This window comes from Bos grunniens, chromosome 11 (assembly GCF_055505025.1).
Source record: "Bos grunniens cultivar Pamir isolate PY7600 chromosome 11, Bosgru_T2T1.0, whole genome shotgun sequence".
Lineage (NCBI taxonomy): Eukaryota > Metazoa > Chordata > Mammalia > Artiodactyla > Bovidae > Bos > Bos grunniens.
The window spans coordinates 93774111-93787816 of NC_141175.1; the positions used below are offsets into that span (position 1 = coordinate 93774111).

General features: G+C 49.0%; 1 protein-coding gene across 1 annotated transcript in view; it reads right to left on the reverse strand.

Annotated features, from left to right (window-relative positions):
- Positions 1-2923: 2923 nt before the first annotated feature.
- Positions 2924-13706, reverse strand: part of ADD2 (adducin 2) — a 122859-nt gene continuing 112076 nt past the window's right edge. The window contains exon 16 of the mRNA XM_086323801.1: positions 2924-6530. Coding sequence (XP_086179927.1) covers positions 6223-6530 — 308 coding nt within the window. The 3' untranslated portion in view covers positions 2924-6222. The remainder of the gene's footprint in view (positions 6531-13706) is intronic.

The following is a 13706-nucleotide window of genomic DNA, read 5'->3' on the forward strand; positions in this document are numbered from 1 at the left end:
GGAGCACCACTCTGGCTTCTGAGCCCCACGGAGCCGGAAAAACTGGGTAGCCAACAGAGAGGGGTCACACACTGGGAAGCCAAGCATGGTAGATTTACTAGGGTAATATCTGCAGGTGAGAAAACAGCACATACATACAGAAATCCATGGGCAGAGATATCGCCCGGCACTACAAACACCAAAGCAGTGGGGGCTCAGCAAGTGGCTTTGGAAAGTTCTCTTGAAAATCCAAGGGCAGCTTTGGTGCTCAGAGATTCAAACAGAAAACTGTACAAAACCAACCCATAAATATATATATATATATATATTATATTATATATATGTGTGTGTGTATATATATAAAATTGCAAAATAAAAGCCCAAGAAACTAGTCAATCTGCACACCAGTGGCTCAAAAAGTGTTAGCGTAAAGGCAAAACCCTTCGTGGGGAGGATGCACAATCCGGGGGCTGGCATTTCAGTAGCAGAAAGAATATTTACATGGAACCCCTATTTGAAACCTCACAATACTAGGAAAAGCTAAACACAGACCAGGCATGTACAAGGGGAGGACGATTGTCAGACAGACGTATCACCGAAACCACCCACAGCTTTAGGGAACACTGCGCTCCACCAGGGCCCCGTCGCCCTGCCAGGCCAGCCAGGCTCAGGACTAGTCCTGCTCCCCTTCTCCCCGCACCGGGAGAGGGCTGGGACTCAGTGGTGTAGTGTAGTTTACAGAAGTTTAAAGGTGGAGCAGCCTGTGGAGATCAATCACCCACAAAGCAGGACTGATAGGCATGGGGTAGAGTTGAAATGTAGGGGTTGGGGTCCCCCACATATATTCCCATTTTAGGAAGGCTTTGATGTACTTAATGCAGCCCCTGTCCTTGGTCCACTTATCTTCCTCCTTCTGGTTCACTATCAAAGAGAAGGTCTGGCCTTTGCATTCTCAGAATTATACAAGATTCTGGGGGAAAGAAATTAGGGCTTTTCTTGCTATTCTCCTACCAACCCCCTGAAGGCCTCAAAACATTTTCTTCACACTGCTAAGAGAGAGGGGGTTTACCCATCACTGCTGCTTGGGAACAGTGGGTGAGAAATGTCGGGGGCTGACTATCTGGGGGCAGCCACTGGTGCTTCATGCCAGCTGTGCCCAAGTCCCTCCTCATGGCAGTAATGGTGACCACTCCTCCTCTGTCTTCAGACCCCAATGTCTCATAGTGATGACTCAACTTTGGGGGCAATCTTGAAGGCAAAGGTCACCAAATATCAATTTGGCAAAACTTCATACCACCTAAGTACAAACCAACACGAACCACAACTTCTACACTTCTAAGAAAACCCTAACTGAAGATTCTTCCTCATCATTCCTGAAAGGAGGAGATTCTTCCTCATCATAGACATCCTTTCCTGTCTATATGAAAATAATGCAAGGTGCTTTCTCAGGTCGAGAGGGACACCCCGCCTGAAACCCTCATGCCGAGTCCTGGGTAAGGTGGCTTCTCACTGCGGGAGGCTGAAGGGGGATCGGTGTGCGTGGGTGACAGGTCTCTACCTGTGCACTCAGTTCTGGTAAAAAGGAGGTCACGTCCGTGCTTAGACAGGACATCTGGAGCTCGTCACTCTACTGTGTGCTGTGCACATTTGTTCCTATTGTGGCGCCAGTGAGCACCAACGAGCACATTTCATTAGTCAGTTCAGGCCCCTGACACTCTAAAGCGCCCCTCCCAGAACAGATGTGGAGCTGTGGTGACATAACGTCCCTTTGGGTTTTGAACTGTGAGGATCCGTGTCCTTTCTGAGGAGGTGGAGAGCACAGATTTGTTCCCTCCTTCATTCCTTTGGGCTCTTTGAATGTTATCATCTGAGGCTTGGGCTCATGTGGTAGAGAAGACATAAAAGGACCTGCTCCCTCTGCGTTCAGAGAGACAGCTGCAAAGTACAGCCACCTCGAGGGTTGCCACTGACCCACACGAGTATCCTGGGGAAAGGCAGTAACTTTCTTCATTTGTTCAATAGACAAAAACTACATACTCCTGCCTGGAGCTACAGCATAAAATTTATACTAATGCAAAAAATGGCACAGAGGCTGAGGGTAGGCTATGTGTCTATCTGACCCTCTGCCTACCTCCGTGGAAAAATCCACCCTTCCTTTCCATCTTCTAGGCTTTCAGAAGTGAACTGTGCTGTTGGGTGAATGGTTCTCTCCAACCCACAGCGACTGGAGAAGTGGCCTCATGGCACTTCTCCCCGTGTTGACGGTAGAAGCCCTCTGTGATGACAGCCCTGAGCAACATGCATGACTGCCTTGGCCCATTCAGGAGTGACTGACGCACCCACTGGGCAGGGGGCAGAGGCTGGGCTCCACGGACATTCAGTGGTATAAGGGTGATGCTCTCCAGTGGGATTCTTACTGGACCAGGCTTCTTATCCAGCTCCCTCCCACCAAGTCCTTTAAAAGGAATTCGTCTGTCTACAGAAGAAGAACCCCGTCTTCTTTACAGGAGTGTTGAAGGAGGTTACTTTTATCTGTATAACCTGGCCAAAGTCAGACAGTGACTTGGGTCAGGTCTCAAGGCTCTTATGGAGCACAGATCTGGGCTGGTCTCTCCGCAGAGCTTTTTGCAAAATTTCGGGAAAGTTTGCGCATGCTCTCACACATCACTGCTGGGTACCATCCCATGCACAGAGAGCCACTGGCGCCAAGCTTGCGTCTCTATAAGCATCTCTCTCTCTGCCTCCTCACTCCACACCTGCCTGTCTTCCCAAGGAAACAGGCTCAGAAACCGCTCCACTCCCCAGTTCAGCATCCAGACCGCAGCTCATTTGTCTACACTTTCTCATCCTTTTCCACAGTGTATCTACACTTTCCTGGAAGCTATCCTATGGCCTAACATTTCTGAGCTTCCCATATGTACATTTTCTCCAGACAGATAACTGGTCAAAGTATTCAGCCAAACTTTTATTCAGAGCCAAAGAACACGTCCCTTCTTCTCACCCTAAGAGCCTGTGGTCTTGTTTGGACCCCACGCCTGCTTCTGTAGCACTCAGAGCACAGCCTCTGAGCAGGGGGAGGAGAAAAGGACTGGGGGACTCGACGGCTCTCCTAGCAACTCTAGCCTGAGACAAAACAGAACCCCAGACTGCAATGAGCATTAGCTCTTTGACGATCCCTTCTCCTCACTGTAAAGCTCTCATCAGATGCCTTCTCCAGAGAATTTCATGGGAATGAATTCTGCACTGCACGCTCACTATTTGCTGTAAAGGTAGAGGCAGTGTAAGGTAGCTCACCACACCTGTTTCGGTGCTGATGTTTCAGAAAGGCCTCCTCATGGAGCCCTCCCATTCCTCCAGCACTGTCCCCTCCCCTCCACTCCATTCTCCACTCAGCCACCAAAGGAATTTTTCTAAAACGCAGCCTGCTCTTGATCTCCCCTGACCACAGCCCTCAGCGGCTCCAGATGCCGTACATGAGGAAGTCTAGCTCCCCCACACCTACTACCAGTTTCCTTACAATCCACCCTGCCAAACCGTGAAGTGAAGCCCACCACCACCTCACACTGTCCGTCCCAGCAACGCTGAATCACTCCATGGACGCACCTGGCGCTCCAAACTTCCAGGCCTTTGCACACACACACTTCAATGATCACCAATGTCCTGCTCATCCTCTTGTCCTCCTGGAAAATTTCTCTTTGTTCTGAAAACCTAACTCAAGCATCACTCCTTGCAGGAAGGTTTCTCTGGCCTGAAAGATAGTAAATTGATGCCTCCTTATGCCATCTCTACATCCTTGCCTATTCTGTAACATGCCTCCTAGACTTGGAGACCTCCTCTGGGCAGGGACAGTCCTCAGGCCTGGCCTGTGACCCAAGCTCATGCATCATTTTTGAACACATGAAGAAAGAACAGATGGATGGATATGAGGTGGCCCCATGGCATAAACTCCTGCAAGGCACGTTCATCTAAATGAGGCCTTCCTGTTGTAAAGAGAATAGAATTTGTTGAAAGCAAAGAGTCAGTCGAGATTATTTCTGAGCTACAGTCACTCAAACACAAAAAGCTGCACCAGTGGCTGTGTCCATCCTACCTTGCTCTTAACACCACCTGCCCCTGACTGTTCTAGTCACAACGATTGTTTTCTTTTAATGTCAGCAGAATGCCTACCGCTGAGTGGATCCTTAACAAATATCAGGATGAATGGATGGATGTGAAATAGTTTTCTTTAAAAGGCATCAAAGGATTGGCTTTGAAAGGCATTTCCCACATCACAGACTTTTCTGACCTGCGTCGTCCATCACAAGACTTGACTCAGAAGCAAAACAGAGAGAGGAATCTGGGCAGCAGTTAGGAATCTGTTCTAGGGACACCCAGTATGGGGCTTTCTTTAGTAATGTGTCAGTTTCATTTCTTCGCCCCATCCTTACCAACTATGGATGGTACTCCTGGCCCAAACCAGAAGGCTCTGGCCTCTCCTTTGTCAGAAGTCCACACTGGCCCAGCCACAGCCCACAGTCACCAGGAACTTACTGTGCACTGAGGGGGGAAAAGGTGGGTGGACTCCCACCTTCACTTATGCAGTGGACAACCAGTTGCAGAAACAAAACAGTCCTGGACTAAAAGTTTTCTGATCATCACAGCTGCTAAGTGCAAAGGTTCTGACTCTGACAGACCTGGATTCAATCCAGGCTCTGGCTTTTTCTAGCCAAGTCACTGGAACAAGTCAATTAGCTTTTGGGGGGCTCAGTTTTCATACCCATAAAATGGGAATAATCTGACCCACATCACAGTACTGTCTCAAGAGTTAAAGGATATAGTGTATGTGAAGCCTGCATAGTGTGTGTGTATAGGAAGTGTGTGTGAGTGTGTGTGTATAGGAAGTGCTCAAAAGCAGAAAACTATGATTAAGAACTTTCAAAAATACTTTGACAATATTCAGGACAGAAAGGGAAAATATTCTTTGAAGACACTGTGCTTAAAAGAGAATGGATTGTCTATTTTTCAGGAGCCAACAATGCTCATAGATCAATGTCCCGCAGAAAGGTATGAAAGGATAGTGATGGCATTTAAAAAACAGCTGTGGCTCTTACAGGCCCTAGGATAGATGGACAGACAGTAACAAAGCGAGGGGCACCCAAGCCTTTCTCTGAAAGCTGATCCAAGAGGATTAATTCTGAAGAGCTCACCTCATTCTCCTCTGCTGGACCCATAATCCAGAGGAGCCAAGGTCAAGGGGCCAAGGGTAAGATGCCAGTTCCAGGCTATGAGCCAGGGTTTCTAGGCTTGAAGGAAAGTCAGGGGACCCCTAATGTTGGACCGGAGGCAAACCAGACAAGTAGTGTTGCTCAAATGTCAGGAATGCTGCAAAGGCGTGACATATCCACACTGCCCTGATCCTCCTTGTACAACCCAAAGCTAACAGAGGATCAAAATTTCCCCAAATTTCAGCCCTGAGCATGAGACGAGTTTTTTCTAAGCTAAATTTGGTTTTCGTTTTCAAGCGCCTGAGATGCACAATTCAAATGTGTTAAGTCCCTGGCTTCTTATATTGATCAAACCATCCCCTGCTTTGTGGCTGACCTGGCTGCCCTCATGCCTGCCCACTCTTACAACTGTTCCAGCCATCATTCCAGAGGTTCCATGAAGAAAGCTCAAGGTTAGTGGTTGGGGAAGCACAAGCTAAGCCATCAGCCCTTGGGAACAGGGATTAACTTCTGGTTGAGGGGACAGGTCCATTTGTCTGGGTACTGTGAGCAGCAGGGCCATTACCCTACAGGAAAGAGAAGAGAGATTTCTAAATATAGTGATAGCTCCATCAGCAAGAGACTGGGTTCCCGCAAGGACAAGGACCTTGCTCAAGGAAGCCTCAGCCTGTCTGAATGGGGCCTAGTTGGTGAGAGCTGGCAGCCAGCTTTGGCCCCTTGCCCTGGGCTCAGATCAGGGGCAGCATCCTTGTGAGCGTGGCCCACAACTAGGCAGTGTTGTGTCTGGAAGGAGCCAGGAGACGTGAATTCTAGTGCGAGCTCTGCCTTGACCTAGCTGAGTGACCTTGGGAAAGTCACCTGACTTCTGTGGGGCAGGGGAACAATGAGGGGCTGGGGGGGACAATCTCTAAGTTTCCCATCAGAGTGTGATCCAGGGCCTACTCGACCCCTCCTCAGCCCCACGCTTCCGGGGTCAGAGATGGGAGAAGGCGGGACAGGGGTAGGGGAGACACAAATGGGAGCCCCAGGGGACTGCGAATCAGGACTCCACTTTCTCCTTCTTTTTGCTCTTCTTCAGGAAGGATGGGGTACGGAATTTCTTCTTCTTCTTTGAGGGAGACTTGGAAGGCGAGCCCTCTGGGGACATGGGGCCGCTGGTGACAGACTCGGTCTTGTCCTTGGAGGTGTCCACATCCGTGTCAGCACTGGTGGTCATCTGGCTGAGGCCTTTGCTGAGGGTGTCCTCCACCGTCTGCTCGTCCTCTCTCCCGTTGACCACCACTCCTTCCGGCTGCGTCACGTCCGGCTCTGTGGTGACTTCGCTCGTTTCCGTCAGTTTAGCCTCTTCTAGAAAAAGATCCAAACACATGACCCATTAGATTTCATTCAGTCAAGAGCTTCTGTCTGGGGCTAACAGAACCATTTCCAGGCAATTCTATATAGGAAATTTAGAGCCAAGAGTGTCAGGCTGATGTTGTCAGGGGAGGGCTTTCTCCCAGACAGTAGAGAACAGGCCCTTGGTGGGCTAGGGACTCTGGGCTCTTGTCTACAAATGTAAATGGGTCATGATGTCCAAACATGGCAGCAACCCAGCAAGGGCCCAGGTGGGAGCTTTCCTTGGTATGGACAGAATGAGGAAACAGACCCGGGCAACAGAGAGGCTGGACAGCTCAGGGGAGGTGTCCAAGAACTGTCACTGGTTCAGTTTCACCAGTAAAAATAGGAAAATGACATGTTTTCATACCCACTTCATTTCCCACACCAGTGAGGAACTTTAAAAATGGACAGTATCTTCCCAGTAGGCAGAGCAGGGCAGGCAGAGCAAGGATGGGATTCCCTGAGTGGCCCAGACCCTACAGACTGCCACTCGTTCAAGGCCAGAAACAGAACCCTCCAACAGCCCCTCCTCCTCCTTCCCACTCTCACCCCACCCTGCTTCCCACGCAAGTTCTGAAGTGCATGGGCGGGGAGGGAGGAAGGAAGACTCTATAACTACAGACTTGGAAAAGTAGAAGGGAATGTGAAGATCATCTCGCTCCTCCCCATTTTACCGATGGGAAAATTGAGTAAAGTAGTAAAAGGGGACAGACTGCAGCCTCCTGCTGTCCCAGCTTAGTGCCTTTATACTGTGTGAAACTGAGACGTGTGAGTGTACCTGTGTGTGAGAGTGCATGTGTGTGAGTGCACACCTGTGTATATGTGCACATGTGTGATGGTGACTGGATGTTAATGCGCATGTGTGTGCATATGTGAGTGTACACTTCTGTAAGTGTGCAAGTGTGTGTCAGAGTGCACAGGTGTGCATGTGCATTATGCATGTGTGCACATGTGTCTGTATGTGAGTGCATGAGTGCTTGTGTGTGCATGAGTGTGCATGTGTGAAATGTGCACATGTGTGCATGTACGAGTATACACATGTGTGAGTGTGCACATATGAGTGAATATGTGTATCTGTGTCAGTGTGCACATGCATGTGTGTAAGTGCACACCTGTATGTGTGTGTGTGTGCATGAGTGCACATTTGTGATTGTGACTGGGTGTTAGTATGCATGTGTCTGCACTTCTGTGAGTGTGCAAGTGTGTGTGCGTGAGAGTGCATGTGTATATGCATTATGCGTGTGTGTGCACATGTCTATACCTGAGTGCACACGAGTGCTTGTGTGTGCATGAGTGTGCATGTATACATGTGAAAGTGCATGTGTGTGAGTATGCACATATGTGTGAGCATGTGTATCTAAGTGTGTGAGTGTGTACATGGTATGCATGTGTGAGTGTGCATGTGTTGAACACATGTGTACATGTTCATGTGTATGAGTGTATGTGTGTGAATGCACATGTGAGTGTGCATGTGTGTAACTGGGAGGGATAGCTAGGGAAGGTGGGGCTGGTCATTTACAGAGTGGGACAAAACAGAAATCTTGGGAAAGGGCTAGGGTTCTTTCCAGGGTAAAGACTGAAGAAATATCTGGTTACATGGAAGAGGGGGGTAAATTTGGGAACAGTTAGAATGGGCTAATTTAACTCTCTGGGCAAACCAAAGTCTTCTCCAACAACTCCTGAGGACTGTCTTCTCTTAGTACTGAGGGCCTTGGCCCTGGCTCCCATCTTCCTACTGTGTGGCTCGCATCCTGCCATCACCCACCTACCAAGCCCTCTAAAGCCCTTGACTCTTATGGCCCTTATGGTCTGCTCTCCCCCCATGCATTCCCATGGTCATCACTGGCCATTCTCTTGAACACAGGAAAGCAGTCCAGACACAACCTTCCCCCTGACGGCTCTCCTCTCCTCACCTGCTTTTGGCCTCATCAACCCTCTGTCCCTGGACCTCTCTCTGCCTTCACAGCCTGTTTCCCTCTGCCTGGACTGCCCTTCTCTATCTTCTCCATGTCCCCAATCTTCACCCACACAATGAATCAGCTTGAGTCTTACCCTCCCCTTAAACTCTTTCCTGATCCCGTCCCTGCTTCCAGGTAGAATGTGTTGCTCCTTTTGGCCCCTATTGTACAAATTTCCATCACAGAAATATACAACAATCACTTCTTTTTAATGTCTATCCCTTCCCTCAAAACTGAACTAAATTAGACAAGACTGTGTTTAATTATCTATGTAACTAGCTCATAGGAGGTATTCAAAAAGTGATTGTGGAATCCATGAATGGTTGAATGCATCAGCAAACAAATGAACATGTGAATGGTTTTATTCCAACCAAGCCAACACCACACATTGTCATCTTTCTTACTTGTCACAGCCTGAGCCAACCATGTAAACAAAGAGCAGGCTGTGTGCTGGCCTTTACCTCTTGAACCTCTTCCTCTGTCCCCACTCTCAATCCCCTGGACTTCTGTTCCTTTCATGGCCCCTCACTGAGGTGACCCATGAGGTCATGTTTCTCAAGTCTCACCCTCTCAGATGACTTTGTTACTTGCTTTCTAGCTCCATGAACACAACCGTGGATTAGACGGCTCTCCATTTCTGTCCATGTGCTACTTCTTGCCCTGGTGGTAACAGGCAGCCTCACTCCAACAGCACCGTTCATCCCTGCCCACCCCAGCAGCCTCATCCACAGCCGCAGCCTCTGCTGTGTCTTGCTTTAGGAGCACACACCCAGGTACTTCTTCCCCATCCAGAAAATGAGACCATGCTGAGTATACTGCCAGAATTTCTCATGCTGGCAGTATACAGAGCTTTCTCATGATGAATTTCTTGGGGAGCAGCAGAATCACAAAGTGGGTCGGGAGGCAAAAGGCCTTGGAGAAGTCAGGTTCCAAATTAAGGTCATCACTCCCTCAACTGGAGGAAACCAAAAACACTGAAGGGTGTGGCTGGCCAAGAGAAGGGGAGGCAGAACAGGGCTCTAGAAATACTTATTGGGCCCCAGTAATAAAAGCATCAAGGACCAGCTCTGAGAGTCCAGATCCCTCCTCTGCTAAAAGCCCAAAACAGGTAAGATCAGAACTTGATGGGTCTTCAGCTATTTGAAGACCAGGCTGGGAAGAGCCCCAGCAACTAGAAGCAGATAGAAACTCACCTTCTCACATCCCCTAAGGAGAATCACTGGCTTTCTCTCCTAGATGGGGCACTTGGAGTTCTGGGAGTAGGAGACAGATGTGGGAGTGGGTGGAATGAAGTAGAGGCTGGAAAAGGGGGTTGTCTATCCAAGGATGGTGGTCAGGAAGCAGGAGGAAGAGGAAAGGGAGTAGGGAGAGTGCTCTTTCTCTTTCAGAGAAAGACTGGGCTTGGCAGGCAGGGACAATATCTACACCCTCATGGGCTAGAAAGAGCTGAAAGGCCTGCAGAGGCTGGAGGAGGAAGAAAGGTGCTTTGGGGGGGGATGCCAAGCTTGTTTGGGTACTTACCTCTCAGAGTGGATTTCTCACTTTCCCTCAACATCCAAACACTTGTCTCTCAGTCCTCCAGTGTCCCCTCCCAGAAATGCCCACTCCCTGGAAAGCTCACTCTACTCTTGTCTGCCAGTCCAAGCATGTATCTCCCCATGGTCTGGTTCAAGCCTCCCTTGACATTTGACAATGATCTTGCCCTTTTCTAAACCTACTACCAATATATTAATTTTACACTTGAGTGTGGCCCCCTCCCACACTGAGTAGGGGATGGCCCTGTGACTTGGAGGAAGCAACAGAATGCAGAGGAAGTGCCACTAGAGGAAATGCCATTAAAGGAAGTGCCACTAACCAGCCTCAGGCTGAAGAATTAAGAAGGCCTAGCAGCTTCTGCTAGCTTCTGTTTGGGGAGCCCTGAGGCACCATGTATAAAGTCCAACAACCTTGATGGGAACGTAGATGGAGAGGCCACAGGAAGAGTACCTACAATCACATGGAGAGAGACAGAGACAGGCAGACAAAGAGGCCCAGCCATTCCACTGTCCCAGCTGAGCCCAGCCTTCCAGCCACTCTGGCCAAGGCACCTGACATATGGGTACATTATCTTGGAAATTCTAGTTCAGTCAGGCACCCGGATGACTGCAGCCCCAGCTGACATTAGTGGAGCAGAAGAACCATCCCGCTGAGCCTAGTCAACCCACAGAAGAACTAATTTCCATAAACCAGTTCTCATTAAGCGCTAGATTTAATAATTATCTACTGCTACATAACAAACCACCCCAAAACTTAGTGACTTAAAACAGCAAGCACTATAGTATCTCTCACCACCCTGGGAACACAGTACACAGTGAGAGCTCATTTATGAAAACACAGGACCGGATCCCTTTATATTTAGGAGCTCCTTTTATCCTGATAACGATGCTGTGAATTAGGAAAGGCAAGGATTCATGTTAGTTCCCCATTCTTTAGTGTTTTTAAGTAACTTATTTGAGATGGCTAAATTAGTCAGTGACAGGGCTGATCTTCTAATGTCAAATGGATGTCTATTTCTTTGCGGGGATAGCCAGTGCTCCTGGGGGGATGGAGTTTGCAGGGCAGGGACAGTCAGGAGCTGGTCAAAGAGAAGGTGATGACAGAGATGGCAGAGGTGAGGAAGGAGGACTTGAAAGCCTCTTTCAGAGACGCTGAGTGGTAGGAGTCAAGGAGACAGAGGAAGAGTGATGGTGAGGTGATTTAGCACAAGAGGATTTGAGAGTATGGAGACAGATGGAGAAAAGGCCATTCCTGACCCAGTAGCTGAGCTACACGTGAAAGTGCAGATGCTGCTTGGATGTTAGCCCTGTCACCCTGAGAAGCTGGGCCAGCCATCGGGCAGCATGGCCAAGCCACCCAGCCCCACCTCACAACAGTCACCCCAGACAGCTCCAACTGGGCCTCATCACATGAGGTCGGCTCCAAAGAGGTCCACATTCCCCAACTCTATTTCAGGAAGTCTCTTCTAACAACTCAACTGGGGTGTGCCTCTCCATGGAGCACAGATTTGGGTCAAAGAAAAGCAGGAATTCAGCCAGTGGGAAAGCAGTGATCCTACCCCTTACATCCTCCTCCTCCTGTCCTCTGTCCCACTGGACAGCAGAAATTGCTCTAAGGGGCTCCCAAGAGCTGAAATGGAAGCCTCCTCTCAGTGGCATTGCCTTCCTGCAGTTGGCTGCAAGGATGCTGCAGACAGCAGTCAGGCTGGGTGCTCTATGCATCCAGATCTGGCGGTTGTGCCCCAAGGTCATTCAGGCTCTGGCCTCCAGCCCTAGAAGACATCATGGGCTCCTTAGATGGGCCCATGCATTAGGAATGGGCTGCACATGTGCTCCTGAAGCCACAGGAACTGCCAGAGGGGAGTACCCAGCAGCTGGTCCCACAGTTCATTCACTGTGGGGGCTTGTTGCTTGTGGGTGGTGTGCCCTGTGTGAATACAAGAGTGTTTGTGCATGAGTACATCTATCTTAGACAGAGCCTAGTCCATGCACAGCACATGTGGAATTGGTCATGGCATTTACAGTCAGGAAACCTCCCAAAGGCAAGGTTGTGAACTGCAAATTAAAAATTGAGGAGAAATCTATTTCCTTTGCAATACTCCTCCCTCCCCACATTGCGAGTGTTGGAGTAAGTTAGTAAACAGCATCCCTATACTTCTGACAGAGACAGGTATTCAGAATCAGAGGAAACTCCTTTGATGAAGGCACAAATGGGAAGAGGAAGGAAAACACTGCATATAGGCTGACAACACCATGATGAGACAGATGGACACAGTCATGGGACATCCACTCAGGCTCTGGCCTCAAGCAGATGGGTTTCCTCTGGCAGCGCTAGGCCTGTGGTCAAGGCAGCAACTCAAAGAAGGAGCTCAGGACTGCGGTATGCAAGCAGCATCCACATGTCTGGCCATTCTACCCAGGAAGGGGAAGGTTCCATCAGGCCACCCAGCTGGTACCATCTGCATGGGGTCCAGGCCTCCCTGGTGAGGGCCCCGGGGGACCCAGGGGAGGAGCATTCATTCCCCACAGTGATTCCAGAAGCTCATTCAAGACACTTTCATGATCTGGGAGGTGTGGACGGTATTATTCAGCTCAGTTCACTCACTCAGTCGTGTCCGACTCTTTGCGACCCCATGAACCACAGCACGCCAGACTTCCCTATCCATCACCAACTCCTGGAGTTCACCCAAACCCAAGTCCATTGAATCGGTGATGTCATCCAACCATCTCATCCTCTGTCGTCCCCTTCTCCTCCTGCCCTCAATCTTTCCCAGCATCAGGGTCTTTTCAAATGAATCAGCTCTTCACATCAGTTGGCCAAAGTATAGGAGTTTCAGCTTCAGCATCAGTCCTTCCAATGAAAATTCAGGACTGATTTCCTTTAGGATGGACTGGTTGGATCTCCTTGCAGTCCAAGGGACTCTCAAGAGTCTTCTCCAACACCACAGTTCAAAAGCATCAATTCTTCAGGGCTCAGCTTTCTTTATAGTCCAACTCTCACATCCACACATGACCACTGGGAAAACCATAGCCTTGACTAGACGGACCTTTGTTGGCAAAGTAATGTCTCTGCTTTTCAATATGCTATCTAGGTTGGTCATAACTTTCCTTCCAAGGAGTAAGTGTCTTTTAATTTCATGGCTGCAATCACTATCTGCAGTGATTTTGGAGCCCAGAAAAATAAAGTCAGCCACTGTTTCCACTGTTTCCCCATCTATTCGCCATGAAGTAATGAGACCAGATGCCATGATCTTCGTTTTCTGAATGTTGAGCTTTAAGCCAACTTTTTCAGTCTCCTCTTTCATCTTCATCAAGAGGCTTTTTAGTTCCTCTTCACTTTCTGCCATAAGGGTGGTGTCATCTGCATATCTGAGGTTATTGACATATCTCCCGGCATTCTTGATTCCAGCCTGTGCTTCCTCCAGCCCAGCGTTTCTCATGATGTACTCTACATATAAGTTAAATAAGCAGGGTGACAATATACAGCCTTGACGTACTCCTTTTCCTATTTGGAACCAGTCTGTTGTCCCATGTCCAGTTCTAACTGTTGATTCCTGATCTGCATATAGGTTTCTCAAGAGGCAGGTCAGGTGGTCTGGTATGCCCATCTCTTGAAGAATTTTCCACAGTTTATTGTGATCCACACAGTCAAA